We start from the raw sequence: 20,240 nt of genomic DNA on the forward strand, positions 1-20,240 counted from the left end.
TCTCTCTCTCTCTCTCTCTCTCTCTCTCCACATGCTATGTGATTAAACACAATGCTATGCTCTGCAGAAAGCTGTGGAAGCAAATGTTGACTTGACATCAATGGTACACTGATAGTAACTCATATTCATGATGGCTGAAAGAATAAATTTTGTTTTGATTTTGTCTATACTTTCTTCTTCTAGATCCTGTTACTTTTCTGTACTTCCTACTTTTCCCTGTTACTCTCTCAACCCCTTTCCCTCCTATTCCTCCCCTTACTTCTCTCCCCTGATAAGCTCTGCCTATATTCACGTTTGTGCTCTTTCTACCTCCTACCTTCTTGGGGGAAATAGGATGAGGCTTTTTTTTCACACTTCCCTTTGCAGAAGAAGCATACTTTCTCATCATCATTCCTAGCCCTTTGGCTTAGGATCTTTGGGGGGACATGTGATATTTTCCTAACAATTCTCATGCAGATTACATCATCCCATTACTTCACGAAGTCAGGCTCTGACCCAAGAGATAAAGAAAAAGGGGCATGAAAAGATCTACCAGTCTGGCAAGACCAGACAATTTTATGTAATGTATAGCTTGCTGCTATATACTAAGGTCTAAATTATATGGTAAAACAACTATAGATTAAAAACCATGCCTTAGAGACACTATGTACAAAATGAAGTGAGGAGTGACATACTTGAGAAAAGAATTATGCCATTTCCAGAAAAATTAAATCCTAAACCTCAAGATTAAGACTGTCCCATGTGTTCATCTTGAGTGTACTTGTTTTTCTTTCGGTCAGTTTTCCTGTTCTCAGTATCATCTGAGCGGTCACCGTTTGCAGGTAGTTTGCTAGCAGAGCCATTGTCAAAGTCAAGTGCAGAGACCGGATTGCCAAAGATGGGGATGATGGGTGGTCTCCCAAATTCTCCTCTAGTGTTCTTTCTAGTATATAATGTGGTTGTTACTGGTTTGGAACATAAGCAAAAGCTTTAGGTTTCCCCACAGATATGAGCGTGCACACGCGTGCACACACACACAGAGACAGCAATCTTTTATATACACATCTACATATTTCTTCATGGTATATATAAACTTATCTTTCTGATTCTTACACACACACACACACACACACACATTTCTGTTACCAGACCTTTCTATAGAAGGACATGAAGTCAGGAAGGACAGAGATAGGTGGTCCAGGATTATATTGAGGAAAATAGGTGGATAAAAAACTTGACTTGGACAGAAATTTTCTCTTTTTGTGCTGGTAGAAAGAGGTCTAAAGAGGACTATGTGATTGTTATTTTTTGTATTTCTTTTAAAAAATATTTATTTATTCATACAAGAACTGGGGTACAGGCCAGAGTTGCAGGGGGTGAGAGGATTCACCAAAGACAGAGTGGGGAGCAGAACAGGAAGACTGAGTGAAATACACTGCTGAGGGGAGCAGCGGGCAAGTCAAGAGAGGTCTGCTGCGCCATATGGATTGCTCCCTGGCAGGCTGGGGATCGAACTCATGCTGCAGTGGCTGCAGATAGCGTCATAGGTTGCATCTTAACCCCTTGCAACATCAGGGAGGCCTGACTATGTGATTATTGACAACATTTTTTATTACAAAACATGAACTTATTTACCTATTTTTAAAATCATAGGTACCTTAACTTATTTTTAACAACCTTTTTATTACAAAAGTAACACATGCTTTAGGAAAAAGTATAAATAAGCACATCTAAAACTTATATCAGGATTAGATTTGAACTAAAGGATCAGTATCATGCATTAAGAATAGCTACCCTGGGGAGGGATTGCTAGTATAGTAATTTCAATTTTATGGATCCTCCGGAGAGAACCAGGTAGTTGCTTTAAAAAATGCTGTTGAATTAGACCTGTGTAGGAGACAGCTTGAAAGTACTTGAAAAAGAAGGAAAAACAGAAAGGCCTGTGAACTATGAATAGGGTACTCTGATCATGTGCCAAGCCCTTTAAGAGGAAGTTTCCCTCTTCCCTGTGTGTTCTACTCTTGTTGATTAAGCAATCAAACTGGCATCAGACAGATTAGTAAAAGAACAAATTCAATTACATATGTATGGGAAATCTGCATGGATGTGTGTGAATTCCAAGCTAACAGGGCAAAATGGGGATATCTGTTCTGAGCTAAGGAATAGGATAGGGTCTTAGGGCTTCAGGGAGAGGGCAGGGAATGCACATGATGAGGACAGGGTGATTCACAAGATGAGGATCAGATGTTTATCCTGACATATATAGAGATTTCTCTAATAAAAAATGTTATTCCTGATTTAAAAAACATAATTCTAGGGCCTCCCCGGTGGCGCAGCGTTTGAGCGCTGGGTTGCGAAGCTGCCCGCAGCCTCTGCATTGCCGGTTCGATCCCCGGCTGCTCCCCGGCCACCAGAGGAGGGTCCCGCATGGCGCGCAGACCTCTCCTGCCGCCCGCTGCTCCCCTCAGCAGTGTACTTCAGTCCTTCTGCCTGCTCTGCTCCCCGCTCTGGCTCTGGTGAATTCTCTCACCCTCCCGCGCTTCTGACTGTACCCAGTGCTTGTATAAATAAATAAATAAATAAATCTTTAAAAAAAAATAAAAAAAAACACATAATTCTGGGTATATCCCCACTTTTCATTCTTTTATGTAGCTAAGAAGTAATAAAATGTTCTGAGGCTGCAGGACCTCAATTGGTCTCAGATCAAAATAATCCACATGCCAAAGTGATATGTATTAGGGAGCCCTGTTCTGGTTATCTTGGGGGTGGGGGTGGGGTGGGAGGTATTATCCTGCAGTTGCAAACTGGAAATTTGGAACTAGTACAGAGCACAATCTGGGTATGTGCAACCACATATAGCTCCACTGGCAACCAGTAAACTAGCAAAACTAGTAGACACTTAAAATGTTCAGTCTTCTTGTTTTGATAACTTTATAATGGCAAGAAAGGAAAAATATGCATAAAATGCCTGAAAGTCAGCAAAGTATCCAAGATGACTAAATTTAATTATTGTTATGTGTATTTGTGCATTTTATTGATGGGTCAATATTGTTTAAATAGGTAATACAAGAGTATATAATTCATAAATTACTATATATTTATGTCAAACTTTTGTGATTTCATTTCAGCAAAATCATTAGTTATATTATTGTCATCAAGGTTTTCATATAGTTGGTATTCTTTTTTTAAAATATTTATTTATTTATTTATACAAGCACTGGGTACAGTCAGAAGCGTGGGAAGGTGAGAGAATTCACCAGAGCTACAGCGGGGAACAGTACAGGCAGACTGATGAAATACACTGCTGAGGGGAGCAGTGGGTGGCAGGAGAGGTCTGCGCACCATGTGGGACACTCACCGGCAGGCGGGGATCGAACCGGCGCTGCAGAGGCTGTGGGCAGCTTCGCAGCCCAGCGCTCAACCGCTGCTCCACCAGGGGAGGCCCATATAGTTGGTATTCTATTGATAACAAAGATAAATTATTCAACCTTTGTAAATGCGTTGTGCTTCCTATGTAGTTTTTTTTTATTATTAATTTCAACTTGGAAATACTTCTCTGAGACAAAAGAAAATGGAATTATCAATAAAAATATTAAGACCATAATTTTTTTCTCATTTTGGGGAACTGATAATTAGAAAACAATAATTTATGTTAGATCATTGCAATATTTGAAAGTGATTATATAATTTGTGTTTATTTCCTATTTTTTTTAATCTATTGAAGGCATTTGTATGTCGTTAGGGGCAAAACTTAGAGTTGGGTGTTAAAAAAATTCATCGGCAGTCCATACTACCACCAAATTCCTAAACCTTTTGATAAATTCCTGATCTTAATTCAAGAGCTTTAAAGTTTTATTTAAATTACAAAATCTGTGGTTCCTAAAAATATACATTAGGCCACAGTGCTAAATTTACTTCTTTACCTGGGGACTAGAGTTACTATTGACTGTGGTTTTTCGGGTCATTACATACATTATTTCATTCAACTCTGACAACAAACTTTTGAAATAGAAATGACAATTCTCACTTGTAGAGGAAAAAATTGAAACTCAGAAGAGTAATCTATTGCAAGTCACAGATAAGTGGCAGGTCAATGAACGGAGTGTGTGCACTGCCTGTGCTCTTTCAGAATTTGTACATATCTGCCTCTCAAATGCAGACACTTCTGATGTGAAAAAAAAAATGTGTCTAGTATGTATATACCCGTGGTTCTCCAGCCAGAATCCACCTCCAAGATTCTCTAGGGTAGGGAAAGACACTGCTCTTAATGGTCCCTAACTTGACAGGGACGCGTATTAAGTTCTCTCGAAGATGCTCTTCTCTTCCTTTCCACACTGGAAGCAGGACTGGGCAGGCCCCTGTTCTATAGTAGGCTTGAAGCTTGAAGTAGGAGGTAGAGCTCTCAGTTTGCATTCAATCAGATGGCTCCAATTTCTGTGAGCATTTACAAGAAGGTTGTATTGCCCCAGCACTCTCTCTTCCTACAAATTCCTTCGAAGATCTTCCTCTAATTAATTTACAGTCTTTGCTTTCAAAAGTGCTTGAAAGTTATAGTCATGGAATCCTTCTTAGTCCTCGGGGGAGATGTCACTCACATACAGAAAATGTGATGTGGCAGGGGCCTCCCTGGTGATGCAGGGGTGGATTAAACCCTCAGCAATATGAAGTTATCACCAGCCACTGCGATCTGAGTTTGATCCCCTGCCAGGGAACTAACACACGGGGTGCAGCAGACCTGTCCTGTCTTGCCTGCTGCTCCCCTCAGCAGTGTATTTCAGTAGATCTGCCTGTTCTGCTTTCCACTCTGTCTCTGGTGAATCCTCTCTTCCCCCCAGCCCCGCACCTCTGGCCTACACCCCAGTTCTTGTATGCATAAATAAAATAAAAAATAAATATTAAAAATGTGATGTGGCAGACATGAAGAAGTGCTTCTCATCTCCTACACACTTGATCGACAGCCCCAACCGCAGTGCCCTGACTCTGTCTCTGTGCTTGTGTGAAAGCCCAGTTTTCAAGGGGCCGCTCCCTTGAAAGGGAGTGTGGTGGGTTCTAAGACATGTCTGTTTCTACCATGTGAAGAACTTTTCTGAAGGATGGATTTTTGGCCCCAGGACTTCCCATTGGCCTTTTCCAAACCTTAAAGTCTTGCTGCAGGTTGAGAATCTTCCTACCCACTCTTCCCTTCTCTCTTCTCCTTTACTTTGTAGATCTAAATTGCATCCCCAAAGTTCTTCCCCTCCCCAGAAACCTCTCCTTTTCCCTAATATACATTTCCCATAATATATTTCTTTCACCTGTCTTGGTGTTTGCTGCTCAGAGACACTAAATTACTATATATTGGCATTTAATACCCACTGTCTTTACTTTTGGGACTTAGTCAACAATATAATTTGACGCAAGAAGAAAAGTTGCATTTAGCATTCTGGTTCATAAGTATTCAAATTTTGGAATACTTCACTTAATGCCAGATATCTTATACCAAACATTTTTGGGGAAGGGAGCAGACCTGAATCAACAGAACATTTGAAGAAAAAGCACTTTCGTCTAGGGTCCTGGGAAAATTTTCCCTTGTTTCTAGTTGAGTTTACTTGTATAAATGGAAATCTGACCATAAAAGAAACAGGACAGTAATAGAAGAGGACTGACTCGGGACTCTGCGGTCAGTTATGTGGCTCCTGAATTTCTTTCTTTCTATTACTGATGATGGTCTTGAAAACAGCCTTCATTTCCCTGTTTTCTTCTTTCTTCATCTGAAAAAATGTAAAAGTGTTTCATTAAACCCAAGAGAAAAGTATTATCACACCCATTTTGTGGATGGTAAAACTAAGACTGAAAGAGAAAATTTAACTTGTTCATGTTAACCTTGCTAGGAAACAACAGAATCAAGATTTTGATAGAAGGGTCTGTGGCTACAGTCTTGTCTTCTTTTTTTTTTCTCCATCTATTTAAAACTACATCTAGAAATCTTTAAGGTGGTATTATTGTATTATTGATTAAATTTATGAATCTATATACTGGAAATTAAAAGACAATACTGTCTATATCCAAATTTTAACTGTACATGGATTTTGTCCTAGTCCTTATTGGCCAATTTTGGTTTATTTTTTTATTGGCTGCTTTACTGAGCCTCTTCAAATGTATTTGCTTTGCAGAGCTGCAGTGGATTAATCCTGAATAAGTAATTTGGATATGTTTTTATTCATTTCCATGGGAACCATCTATTTGGATTTTCATATATCAAGATCATAGAGATTTGTCCCAGTCCAATTGCAATCTTAGTTACAGCAGTGTCGGCTTACATATTAAGGGCATAGTTTTGCTCTGATGACCCTTCAGAAATCTGTAATTGGTGTGGAACACTGACGCTAACAGAATGTGTCTTACGAGGTCCTGTGAGTTAGGCTTCTGCAGATTAGTGAAATCTTTCTTGATGGAACAAGCCCTTTAGAATTTATTAATACTATCTGCCTCTCCCATTAACTACTCACTTCTCACACAACCCATTTGGTTTGCCTTTGCTGGCATTTTAAAGAGTCAGATCTGCATCTGAGAGTCAAATTGAATTCTGACATATATAGAAAATAACTGGTATATCGAGTCTAATAGATACTAGGCATATTCCTTGATTTTTTACCTCCCAAACAAAACTTTATTATTTTTTAAAAGAATTTCGAGATAAGCATACTTCCTTTATGTATTTCCTTTATACAGAAAAAGTCTCTATATTTTGTTCTCAGAATATGTAGCCTGCCTACAATAATACTTTACCTTCTGCTTCCCCACTCCAGATTTAGGACATTGTTGCCTATTATATTTCTTTTCTTCTAAACTATGCTTAGTATGTTTGTGTCAGGGTAGATGCTGGGGACATGCAGTACAGACATATGGAGACTATGAGCCATGTTTAAACAAACAATATTATGGAAGGCGGCCTAACCATCAAAGAACCATGTAAGGAATTGGGCCACAGATACAAATCCTAGGATATGTCTAAGATTGTCTATGATTGCCTAAGATTGTCTATTTGTCTGTCTGTGTCTGTCTACCTACTCTATTTACCTATTTATTTGTGATCTATTTTTATGGTTCCTTTTTTTCTTTAATGTCAAATAATTTTTTTTGTACAAAATCAATTCCTAAAATATTGATTAGTGATAACTAGCCTATAATGTGTGAAACAGTATGCGTACTATACAATATGTCACCAATTTAGAGGCTCTAGGGTTCTGATGCAGCAAGAAGTCATGCACATTTTGATGATTTGTTTATTCTGCTTTCCTGCGCAACCTAATGGTATTATTGCTACGTTGTCTTTCTTTTGGTATATTCTTTTATTTAAATTTTATCTTCTGTAAGTGCCATATAATGAGCTTTAAAAACAAATCTGATAATCTTATTCTTTCACTTGGTCCATTTTATTTAGTCCATTTATCTGTAATGAAATTAATGATGTATTTGGTTTTATTTTTCCCATCTTACCATTTGCTTTTAATTTGGTCTCTTATATTCTGTTTTCTCCTTTCTTGCTTTTTTTGGGATTAATTAAATATTTTCATTATTTCTTTTTTCTCCTATTCATTTGTTAATTTTATTACTTTTTAATTTTTTATGGTTATTATTAAGTGTTCATTCATTTAAAAATACATTATTGTGATTTAAGCAACACTGGTTTACAGCACAGTATATGATTCGGAGGAAAAGGACCACATCTCTTCAGATGCATGTTACTGCACCACACCAGGGCATCCACCATAGTCCTAAATGGTCATTTCAAATTTATTTTGTTATTTTAATGGTTAGACTAGAGATTATATCTCCTCCAATTACCACAAATTATTACTTTGACCTCATCTTTAGTATTGCTATAAATTTAGAACATTTGAACTCTACCACTCCTTCCTGCCTTTTGAATTATTCTTTTTATTCACATTTAGCTATACATTTCAAATTTCACAAGAATTTTCAGTTTTTATGGTCAATATTTATGTATAGTTACCTACAAATTTATCCTTTCCTGTTTTTCATTCCTTCTTTTTTCCCCCATAACCATTTGTGATCATTTTTTTATGTCTCAAAATCTTGCCTTGGTATTTCCTTTAGAATGGATACCCCACATTGCCTTTTGTTCATGTTAAAATTCGAGAGAATATTTTTGTGGGAAATGGAATTCTGAGTTGCCTTTTATTTTCTTTCAGTGCTTAAAAACGTTATAATGTCCTTTGGCTGCCATCATTTCTGTTGATAACTAAGTTGAAAGTATCCTTTGGAAATAATATGACTTTTTCCTCCAGTTATTTTTCAGATTCCTTGTCTTTGGTTTTCAGTATGATGTATTTATTATGTGATTGTCTTTATTCTGACTGGAGTTTATTGTACTTCTTGAATCTGTGGGTTGATAGATTTTTTTCAACCCTTTACAGGCCACCCTCCTTAGACTACTGCTTTCCTATCACCTCTTCCCTTCCTTTCTGTAACCATAATGACCATATATTAGACACTGTGAACATGTCTTGAGACTCTTTCTTTCTTTTTTATTTTTTTGTGTGAAACGAAGTTGTTTTTCTTTTTTTTTTTTCAATTTTCTTATAGTGTTGTTCATTTTTGTGCAATATTTGATTTCTTCCCTCAGGTGTATCCGCATAAATCTCCCATCATTATCTCACCCATGAACCATCACCATAGTCCTTTGTGCTCTTCCTTCACTGCTTTGACCCCCTCCCGCCTCCCTTCCCTCCTGTATGTCTCCAGTCTCTAATTTGCCTGCTAGATTTTTTTTTCTTTGACTCTTTGTTCGGTTTCCCTATATTCCCCCTATAAGTGAAAACATCTGATATCAAAAATCTTTCATTTTAACATAGTCTTTTTAATTTTTCTCTCTGTGCTTCCTTTTGGGTATATTCTGTTAATCTCTCTTCTAATTTCCCAATCCTGTGTGTATAGCTGTGTATAATATGCTGTTGACGCCATTCTAAGTTCTTAGTTTAAGATACTGCATTTTTTTTAAGTTTTAGAATAGCCATTTGATTCTTTTAAAAAAATACACATTCTACCTCTTTGATGAAATTCTCCATAATTTCACTTATTTTGTCTAGTTTTTCTGCACTTTGTTTAACATATTGATGACATTGCTTGTTAACTCAAAAAACTTGATCAGCAAGAGGTCTATTTCTAGTCTTTGTTTTATTATTTTGATTATAGATCATATGCTTATGCATTCTTTTTGTCGAATAATTTTTGACAAAATGCACTGTTTTGTGGCTACATATAATTTTATCTTTCTTTAGAGAAGGTTCCTTCCTTTAGTTTATGAAGATAGAATGAGGTGGGGATTATCCCAATTCAATCAGGGACTAAGCTCGACTGGGGCTCATTTCATCATTTTTTTTTTTTAAAGATTTATTTATTTATTTATTTATACAAGCACTGGGTACAGTCAGAAGCACGGGAGATGAGAGAATTCACCAGAGCCAGAGCGGGGAGCAGAGCAGGCAGAAGGACTGAAGTACACTGCTGAGGGGAGCGGGGGCGGCAGGAGAGGTCTGCGCGCCATGCAGGACCCTCCTCTGGTGGCTGGGGAGCAGCCAGGGATCAAACCGGTGCCACAGAGGCCGTGGGCAGCTTTGCAACCCAGCGCTCAACCGCTGCGCCACTGGGGAGGCCCTCATTTCATCATTTTTGTTTAACTTTGGTCTATCCCTAATCCTAGGGCAGACCCTCCCATGTTTTCATTTATTTTTTTAAAGATTTATTTATTTATGCATATAAGAACTAGTGTGCAGACCAGATGTATGGGGGTTGAGAGGATTCACCAGCGACAGAGTGGGGAACAGAATAGGCAGATAGACTGAAATACACTGCTGAGGGGAGCAGCTGAGGGGAGTCAGGAGAGGTCTGCTGCGCCATGTGGGTATCTCCCTGGCTGGGGTTTGAACTCGTGCTGCAGAGGCTGCGGATAGCTTCATAGGTTGTGTCTTAAACCCTTGTGTCAACAGGGAGGCCCCTTGTCATGTTTTTAGATTAAAGTATGGTCTTTTTCTCCTCAGCTCCAAAATCTGAAGAAGATTCAGCTCTTTCCTTTAGCCATTTTCAGCTTAATATTTACTCTTCTAATTCATTCAACAACTTGTATTTGAAAAATTTCCCTTCACCTGTCAAGTCTTTAATTGCCAGGAGATTAAGTTCCCAGGAGATTATTGGAAATCTTTTCTAGAATTCCAACAATTTCCTTTCAGGTAAAATTGGTTATGTATTTAGGTTTTTACTTTGTTACCCCAAGTCTTTTCAATAGCTAAACATTTGTGGTTTCTCTTTCCCACAGCATAGGTCTTCTTCCTGGGCCAAAGTTGATCAACTTGTGGCCAGCTCTCAAAAAATGCCCTCAGAGAAAAAAATTATTGGCCATCATTAGCTCATCTCTGAACAATGTTTCCCATTTTGGACTTTAATTCATTTAGTCATAATTGCCCTTATAGCTTTCTAAAACCTTAAAAAATATTTAAAAACAACTTACCTTTTACTAGTTTTCTCAATTGATGCCTTAGCTTGCTGTGGATTAGTTCATTTTATCTGAACATGAGAAGTCCTTTGCCTTACACTTATTCATTTTCTTCATCAATTATATCACCATTCAATACTCTAATCTGGAGAAAACTATGATATTATTTATCTAGCAGTTTTCCATAAGAAACTGGCATAGGTGTTATGTACTGCATTTTCTTTCTTTTTCTTTCTTTTTTTAAAAGATTTTTTATGTATTTATACAAGAACTGGGGTACAGTCAGAGGCTCAGGAGGGTGAGAGAATTCACCAGAGACAGAGTGGGGAGCAGAACAGGCAGACGGAGGTGCAGCAGGAGAGGTCTGCTGAGCCATGTGGGATTCTCACCCACTGGGATCAAACCCACGCTGCAGAGGCTGTGGACAGCTTCATAGCGTGGCGCTCAACCCACTGTGCCACCGGGGAGATCCTGTACTGCATTTTCAAGGATTAATTTATAAACATTAACTAAAGGCAAAATTTTCTTTCTGCCCATTCTTCTGAATTAACTTCTGTATTGACTTCATAAACTCCTTCTGCCTCTCTTTTCCTGATTCCCCTAAATGGACATAAACACTTCTTTTCTGAACTCCCACATCACCTTATTTATGTGTCTTTATTGCACACATACTTTCCATTAAAATTATTTACCTATATAGTTCACAAAGCATGTCATAAAGCTTTGTCCACGGTGGAACTATTAAATGAAAAACTGACAGCACATTATTGGGGATACTCTCTGGGATGACGAGATTCATTCTTACCATTTATGAAGAGATTCACCTAAGAGTCACTTAAGAATTCACATATCGTATTTGTGAGTATTTTCTGGTCTGGTGGTCAGAGCTACACTAGTACTATTCTGTTTGTTTACTGGCCAAGATTTTCATAGTAGGTAGGTTTTCATACAACTGAACAGTGGTTTTTGCACTCAAATTCTGACTTTAACAGATTAATGAAAGCATGGTTAAAATGTCAAAGGCATCTCACATACACAAAGGCTCTGTTATATTGGTAGCAGTCAGAATTGTCTTTGAGAATATCCATATACAACTTATATTTTCAAGACTAGAGCATAACATTTCTAAATCAGAAATGGCTGTGCTACTCCAGGGATTCTAATACCTCTAAAATCAAACATTATCAATTCTACACCAAGAAAAAGGATTAGTTAAAACAAGTCGTAAATAGATAATAAAACACAGCAATATAGGAAGATAAGCGATTGGTACTATGTGACCAGTATAGATAGTAAAGAGTCTTAAGAATTAGAGGAGATGATGACCATCCTAGGGATGGTCTAGCCAGATTCTTGAATTATATTTTCTCATCAGACACATAGCCTCAGGGGTTTGGGGCTTTAAAGTTTTTCTTTTCCTTTCTTTCTTGTGAGCTGGATTAACATGGCCAATCATGTTGGAAAAGAAATGAATAAATTCAATATGGCATACCATCCCAGCTGGTTTTAATAGTCTGAATTGCTTTAAAGAAAGACTTGTAAGACAAGTAAGGAACTTCCTGCCAAACTATATGAATGCCAACTGGCCTGAAGTGAGATCTTGGTGGCCTAAGTCCATTCACAAGAAAAGTACATTTTACCACAACTATCCTGGAAAAGCCTGGAGGTGGGGGGAGTTGCAGCATTTCTCATCAGAAATGTTAAATGAGGAAAAGGACCAGGGACAAACTGAATGAGCAATATCTCTGGAGAGCAAGAGCTTTTATGTATTTCAAAATGTTTGTTATGATGAAACAATATTAATATTTGGATAGAACATGAACTGTGGAGTGAAATTGGTAGGAGGGAATCAGAAGGAACACATAAGAATTCTGTTTGAAGACTGTATGCAACATCAGAACATAAATCAATTTACCAATGCTTGAATGTTCATTCAGCATACTATGAAATTATTAAAAATTACTATAAAGACCACCTAGTCATATGGAAACATGCTTTGAAATGCTAAAAACTTGAGATGTCAAGATACAAATTCAGTTGTATGAATGCAAAAATGGAAATGAAAAAGACTGGGAAGAATTTCGTCCCAAAAGATAAAGATTATAGTGTTGTTTGGTAGACTAAAGGTAGTTTTCTCCCCCGCCTACTTTCCAAAATTTCCATTGTTTGATTATATAATAATTAAAAAAATAGTATGGTTTTTCAATGGGTATTTCATGGTTTTATAATTTTTTCAGAGACATATTGCATATTATAACTACCCTCAAGGAAACTTGAATTGATTAAGTGGGTAACACATAAAATCTTACAAATAGTATCAAGCAAATAAAGCAAAAGAGACCTAGGAAGTCGGATGAAGTTGAAAAATACAACATAAGACTGCTGTGATCATGGAGACTTAATGAAGTCAGTGGACTTTGAACGGGACCTTGAAGGACAGGATTTTAATAGATAGTGTTGAACATGAAATGGCATTCTCTGTGGAGAAAACGCACAAGCAAAAGGGCAAAGATGGAAAAGCATAACTGTGTTTGTGGTAAAGCAAGGATTCATATTGCTCAATGAGCAGAGTAGTAAATAAAAATGACTTCAAAGTGAGGCTGAGGCTATATTTTAAAGTATCTTCTATGCCTGGCTATTCGTTGGACTTAGTCATTGTATCCTGAGCGAATGCGCATTTCACTTCAGAGTTTGCCAGGTACAGGGTTTCACATTCTTAATATGATTTTCATAATGCTGTTTCAAAGAAGAGATTATCACACCCTTTACAGATGACAAAAGTAAAGTTGGAGAAAAATGACCTTTTAAGGTCGTAGAGCAAATTCTATCTTTTCCTTCTGCCCATCCTTAGACTTTCTAGTGATCCATCCCCACCAACATACAGCATTTGTCACAATGTATCATAATTAATTGTTTACCTTCCCTCTGGCACATGTCATTCAATTATGGAAAAAGTAGCAAATCCACAAGGAATTCCTACATGACTGCAAATGATTAAGAAATTTCTTTGTGAGGAGGAGACTATGGTGGTTAGAGGATGGTTTTTAATTAAAACTTTAGTTTGAATCCTCATTCTGCTACCTGTCAGCATTTGTCTTTATCAAATAGTTTACCCTTCTGGTGTGTATCCTTACTTTCAACATAGGAATAATATTCACCTTCAAGGGTTGTTCAAAGGAGTAAATCAGGGAACATGCTTAAAATAACCAGTATAGGGTGGATCAAATGATCCTTCCTTTCATTGTGAGTTCAATCATCAATAACAGATTTTTGGAAGCATTAAGGCAAATTCTAACTGCAAGCACTCTAACTTGTAGGGACTTTGGATGGTTATCTAATTGCAACCATCAGCTATATGCCTCGGTTTCTCCTACTATCTCTCACAGTCCCAATTTCTTGCTAAGATTTTTAAAAAGAGAATACAATTAAATACAATTTTAGATAACTGAGATACTTAAATATGTGATTCACATATTATTTAGAAAATATAAATATACACATATTAATACATATGGTCCTTTTAATTATTTCTGCAAATATTTACTCATTAGATCTTGGATAAGTTATGCCTTATGGTAACACTCTTGCAGAGAGAAAAATCAGATTGAACTTACGATTTTTAACTCACAATATCTTTCCAGAAGCATTCTATGATTTTTAGCATTTCTCATATGGTATACCTTTGCTTATTGCCAGGACATTAAATAGATTTGTAAAATATATATGAAGAATAAAAATATTTAGGCATTTATATATTACAGACCTTCATCAATTATTGTAGGGATCTGTACGTATGTTCTATAAGTAGGAATATGAGAGACCATTGAATTAGTACATAAAGTTTTTATTATTTAAAGTTTTCCCCTTCAAGCAAGCTTCATTTACACATTCTAATACTGTACAAAATTTACATTCTCTGTGACGTATTTATTCACTTTTCACTTTCTAATAGTTTGTGTCTTTCTGAAATACAGAAAGCTTTACTTATAGTTCTCATAAATGCTTTTATTCATTTTGACTAAAAATAAAAAATAAATGAAGAACAAGTCTAAGGAAAGCAAATATCCTTGTATAAACTGTGACTTTCAGAAGAAATGGTGACAGTTGATGATAGAAGGTTCTGAAGCAGACCTTGTTCTCTTCATGATGTCAGCTGGGATTTTTCCACAAAGTACTGTAACTTTTCTTTCTTTCTATATATTCATATGATTTCAAGGAAAAAGAAATGAAAGTTGATTGCACTGGAGATATATATATATATTTATATATATATTTTTACAACGGATCCTTTGGATCTGAACATACAAATAAATACAAAAACAACAAAGATTGCACTTTACTGTAGAAACATCATTGGATTCCAGTACACCCATCCATCGCGACATGCTCCACAGTGAAAGCTTATCACCAAGGCATTTTAATCTGTGGCTTCCCCATGTTGTTGCTTTGAATGACACATTTGTTGAGGGATTCAATAGCATTTCTGGGTGATTAAAATATATTTTAGGCTTTTATTTACTCCTAACTGGAACAACTTCAGTTAGGCTCTGAAGAGCTTAAAACAACCAAACAATTAATCGAATTCACATTCCTGCCAGTTTTTTCTTTTGAGTGGCCACACTGTGCCTATCTCATGCTCTCCTGACCTCTGTCCCTAAATTCTTCATGTTCTTGAAGACAACCAGCAATTGCTCACTTCACTGAGCTCAGGCATCTCTGGTGATAACAAACAAATATGAGTTGGGGAAAAATGGGTAAGTCACGTGTGGTTCTAGAGTCTAATTTAGAGCCTTTTCTAGGGAGGAAGAGGGGAATGTATTTTGTTAGGAGCTATAATTTGCTCCTATGACTCTCTTAGATTTTATGTTTTAGGTACAGAGAGACAACCGGGATTGAAGATAAAAGAAACTGTTCTTTTTTTTGTCCCTGAATTTCTGAATGCATGCTCCTAGTTTTCATCACGGGCTGTTTGGGTCACAAGTGTTGTCCAACAGAATTTCTTCAATGCTGTATGACAAGCTTTGCCAGTTCTATGTTTTGAAGCAAATAACTCGTGTATTCACTTCTTATATAATGTCAAAAAATGAGAAAACAAGAGTCTCCAAGAAGTGAAGAGTGACATAGTGTATTTTGTTTTCCTCTTTCAGAGAAAGTTGAGAACAAAGAAATTATGAATCTCATTAGCCTAGAATCTACAGGACAGAAAGCAATTGCTACAAAAGCCAACATCTTTCTCTTCTCTGACTCCATGAGGTGATGTTAAGGGTAGGTCTACAAAATGCAGTTTTATAGTAACAAAAATTCTCCTCTTTAATCTTACATGGTTTTCTATAACTGTGTTGCCTATGGAGTCTGTGAAGTAGCCACAGATTAGGAATATAGGATCAAGTGGCAATTTCTGTAATGCAGTGTAAGTATCTTGGTGGGTCAGATTCTAAATCATTCATGAACACAATATCCCTGAAACTTCAACATAGATCACATGCAGGTAGACTACAATGCACAATACTGATCTGAGGTCTCTCTGGGGGCACTCTTTTGTATTTTATCTTTCTCCTTTTGAAAGTTAAGATCCATATGAGGAGTTTTGTAAAGCTGGGACAAGTTAAAACCAGTCTGAAATGGAAGAGTCTGTCACCACAGGAAGTTTGGTGTGATCCGAGTTACATACATAGCATCTGTTCAAGAACAGGTCTTTTTCTTTCAGAGTTAATTGTAAATCATCAGAAACCAAGGGTGGGTTTCGGCAGTCGTACCACTAGAATGCATTGTTCCTATTATAATAGTGATGTCACCTGTTACTGCTTCCTAGAATGTGATATTGTTCATTCCAGGGTTTCCTGGTGTTATTTGTTGTAAGGTACACAGGCGGGCAGGATGACCGTGGCACAGGCTGGGCCTGCCAGTGGTTCTGCTACATCTCCTTCGAGTTCTGTCCAGGTGCCTTTTTCTGGACAATAGCATATTGTAGATGACTTGTAGGCCCCCTGTAATGGCAGAGCAGGGAGCATTTAGGGAAGGATGCTTAGAAAAGTGCACTGATAATCTTAATTATCACATTTACATTGGAAAGAAAACATTCTCTGCTTCTGCTAAAAAAATGTCTAACAATGGCAGTGGATTTTAAGCTGTTTCATTTCCAAGGGGAAATTAGACATAGTCAAGATTTCAAAGTCTATTTTTGTGTGGGTGAGACTAATAATAAGATTCAAATCTCCAGGACATCCTAAAGGATCAGCAAATTCTTTAAAATAAGAAACCCAAAATTGGGAGTTACACAGATGGTTTAAGTTTAAAAAAGGAAAAAAAAATCACCTTAAATATACATACAGTTGAAGTAAATTGAATTTTCCATGATTTCTCTCTTTGTTTTTAATTTACTATTATAGAGAATCACAACTGGAATTCCAAATCAGCTTAAAACAAGCTGGAAATTGCCAACTTCTTCACATATTGATTTATTTTGAGGCACATTAAAAAAAAAACTATAATCTTGTTTTTTTTACAAATTGTAGGACTAGTGTTGTATAATGTTTCCCTTTCCAAATCAAAGCAAGTTTGTATTTTTCATAAGCATAAAACAAAACTCTCAACCAACTTAATAATCATTTTCTGAAAGTACATTCCTAGCAATTTATAACAGCAGACAAGAAATGTATGAATATCAAATATCTAGTTACATAGTAAGTACAAACTTGCTTCCATTGAGCTTAGCTAATAACTTTTTAAACCTGCCCCCAAACTTTATGTAATAACTTTGTCTGATGCAAAAGAAATGAAACCCCAAATGTAAATAACACCAACAAATATAAAAAGGGAAATATAAAGAGTCATCATTTAAAAAGTGAATTGATAGACCCTAAACCCTGTGTGTCTCCCGTTATACTGTAATTGTCCAAATAAATACTGCCACCTCCTCAGGTGTTCTTGACAAATAAACAAAAGAAAACTAACAAACAAATAAACAAAAGCCAAAAGAAATTAAAAAAATTAAAAAGTAGAACTTAATCTTTAACTTCCAGTTGATAGGAAATATGGAGACAGGATTATTTTAAGAGACACCACAAGTAAATAATTAGCCAATTTTGGAATGCTGAGTATTCCATAAGTTAATTGACTCTACTTTTGCAACAAGTCAGTGACATAGAACAAGTAGTCTGGTAAGGGTAATTTTACAGATTGCAAGACATATAGTAACCAAATACAAGTCAGATTCCTGACCTGAACATGTCAATTTGAAAAATAACTTTTTCTCAAGTCAATAAGAGAAATTTGAAAATTGATTTAGTATAAATTATTATTAATTGGGTAGGATATGATAATGATGGTATGTTTAGGTAAGTGAATAATTTTTTATATAAATGCTGAAGCATTAAGGATGTCCAGAATTTGCTTCAAATTGCCTCAGTCAAAATTTTTGAAAGGCTGGATAGGTGAAGTATGTATGCCCATGTTGATGGATGTTGAAGCTGGGTGATGCATTAATGAGAGTATACATTAATGCATCATTAATCTGTCTTTGTGTGTTTAGAAACTTTCATGATAAAGAGGGAGAAAAAGCGAGAAATAGTGTTCAATTATATAGTTGAACCAGAATTTGTGGATATTGAACAATTAACGGATATTGAACTATTATTATTTCATGCCTAGTGGTCAGAAACTTTTCAACCCTGCTACTCAAACAATTTCAACAGAACCTTTGTAAAATCACTTCTGCCTAACTTTCAGTTAAAAACACTGAATCACAAAAGCATGGAAGATAAGGGCAACAGAAACATATCATATTTTGTGATACAGTTGACAAGATAGCAAGCAACTCTACAGCAACCACAATGATTCTATTTTACATTTAGAATAGCCTCCTGCTTGTATATAAGCAGGATGCTCTTAAAAGGTACATGTGTGGGTGGTAACACATTTGGAGGGAAATAAAATGTATACACAAATGTAAAGGATAAGGATGAGGTCAATGTGAACACATACCATACTCCAGCTGTAGCCTCCCACAAGGTAAATGCTGTCATCAAGCACTGCACAGCCAGGACCACTTCGACCCTCCAAAATGGGAGTTTGGAGAATATTCCACTGGTCACCTTTTGGGTCATAACACTCCACAAGCATTACGTCAAGGTGGGAGAAACCTAAGTGACAAGAAAAAATGAAACCATAAGAGAATACACTTTTAGCTCCAAATTAAATTAAGTGCTTCTTTAAAAAAAAGTCTAGAGTCACAAAGTAGATAATAAATGTGTCTCTGAAGACACAAATCCCTAAATTTACTCATAAAAGTAGGAGACGTCAGAAATAGCAAGAAACCGATCAACTAACCAAAGAAACAAACCAAAAACCAAACCAGGTGTTTTAGATTAATTTAAAGCAAGAATGCCTGATTGGATGTCATTGGTAAAGTCTGATGGCATAGAGGTAAATGTCATTGAAAATGTCTTATGAAAATATTATTTTAAAAAGTTTGAAATAACCAAGTATTTTATAGAGTGCTGACTGTTAGTTATTTCATAAATACTTTATGTAGATGAACTCATTCAATCCCCTCAATCACCCTATGAGACATACCATTATATTCATTTTAGAGATGAGGAAACTGAGGAGCAGAGAGAGTTAATAACTGGAGTAAGTCACAGATAGTAAATAGATAGGCAGAGATTTTAACTCAGAGCTCATGTTCTTACAGACTAAACTACATTGCTTCTCTTAAAAATGTATTTGAATTTTTCAAACTATTTTAAATAATAAAAAATATTGTTCAGCATCTTTCACTTTTTTTTTTTTTTTTACTATGTTTAAGGCCACTACTTCTTAAGTAAAATAAATTTCATAGGTTTGGGAATGGAGCAATGTGCACACTACAACTCTGGCTGTGTTTCTTTCCTTTACCAATAAGATTATTGATAACTTTTAAAATATATATAGTTGGAATGATTGGGGGAAATCCTCAGTTTTAAAGTTCTAGTGGCATCAAATAGGATATGTGTACCTTTTCTGTGCCAAGGACATGTATTATATATGCTACTATCCTCACAACTACCAAGGAAAGGATAATTATTTTTTAAAAAAAATATTTATTTATGCATGTAAGAGCTGGGGTACAGGCCAGAGATACGGGGGGTGAGAGGATTCACCAGAGAGAGAGTGGGGAACAGAACAGGCAGACTGAAATTCACTGCTGAGAGGGGCAGCGAGCGAGACAGGAGAGATTAGCTTCACCATGTGGGTTACTCTCTGGCCGGCTGGGGATCGAACTCATGCTGCAGAGTCTGCGGATTGCTTCACAGTGTGCTGCTTAACCCCTTGCACCACCAGGGAGGCCCACCAAGGAAAGGATAATTATCTCTATAGACATGTGGTTAAATGTTTTGAGTAATATCACACCATTCTAAGTGCATAACTGGGAATAAATCCCAGACTTGGGCAGGCCCACATCCTTTCCTCTACACCATGAAGTCTTCCTCAATCACCCTAATTTTGATATGTGTTTGAGATTTCTCATTTAGATTCTCATTACCCAGGTCTTCTGCTCAAGTATAATCTTAAATATTAAAAGGGCCTAAAATATTTAAGCATTACTGTGCAAACGAATTTAGTAGAAATCATACTTTAGTATAGAACACTACAAAGTTAATATAAAGTATGTTGATATAAAGGAATGATTTGGTTGAAATGAAGACACACCACTGAAAGAAAAAGAATAACAAGGGAAGAGTTGAGTTGCACTGGAAAAGTAATCCTCTCCCATAAGGACAGCACT

General features: G+C 36.5%; 1 protein-coding gene across 2 annotated transcripts in view; it reads right to left on the minus strand.

Moving 5' to 3' along the window:
* Nucleotides 1–16,320: 16,320 nt before the first annotated feature.
* Nucleotides 16,321–20,240, minus strand: part of KLHL14 (kelch like family member 14) — a gene marked incomplete at both ends in the record, with an annotated part of 91,930 nt that continues 88,010 nt past the window's right edge. For both annotated transcript variants that reach the window (XM_084251762.1, XM_084251761.1), the window contains 2 exons: nucleotides 16,321–16,461; nucleotides 18,458–18,615. In XM_084251762.1, the coding sequence (XP_084107888.1) occupies nucleotides 16,321–16,461; nucleotides 18,458–18,615 (299 nt within the window). The remainder of the gene's footprint in view (nucleotides 16,462–18,457; nucleotides 18,616–20,240) is intronic.

Source organism: Talpa europaea, assembly GCF_964194135.1.
Source record: "Talpa europaea genome assembly, chromosome: 13".
Lineage (NCBI taxonomy): Eukaryota > Metazoa > Chordata > Mammalia > Eulipotyphla > Talpidae > Talpa > Talpa europaea.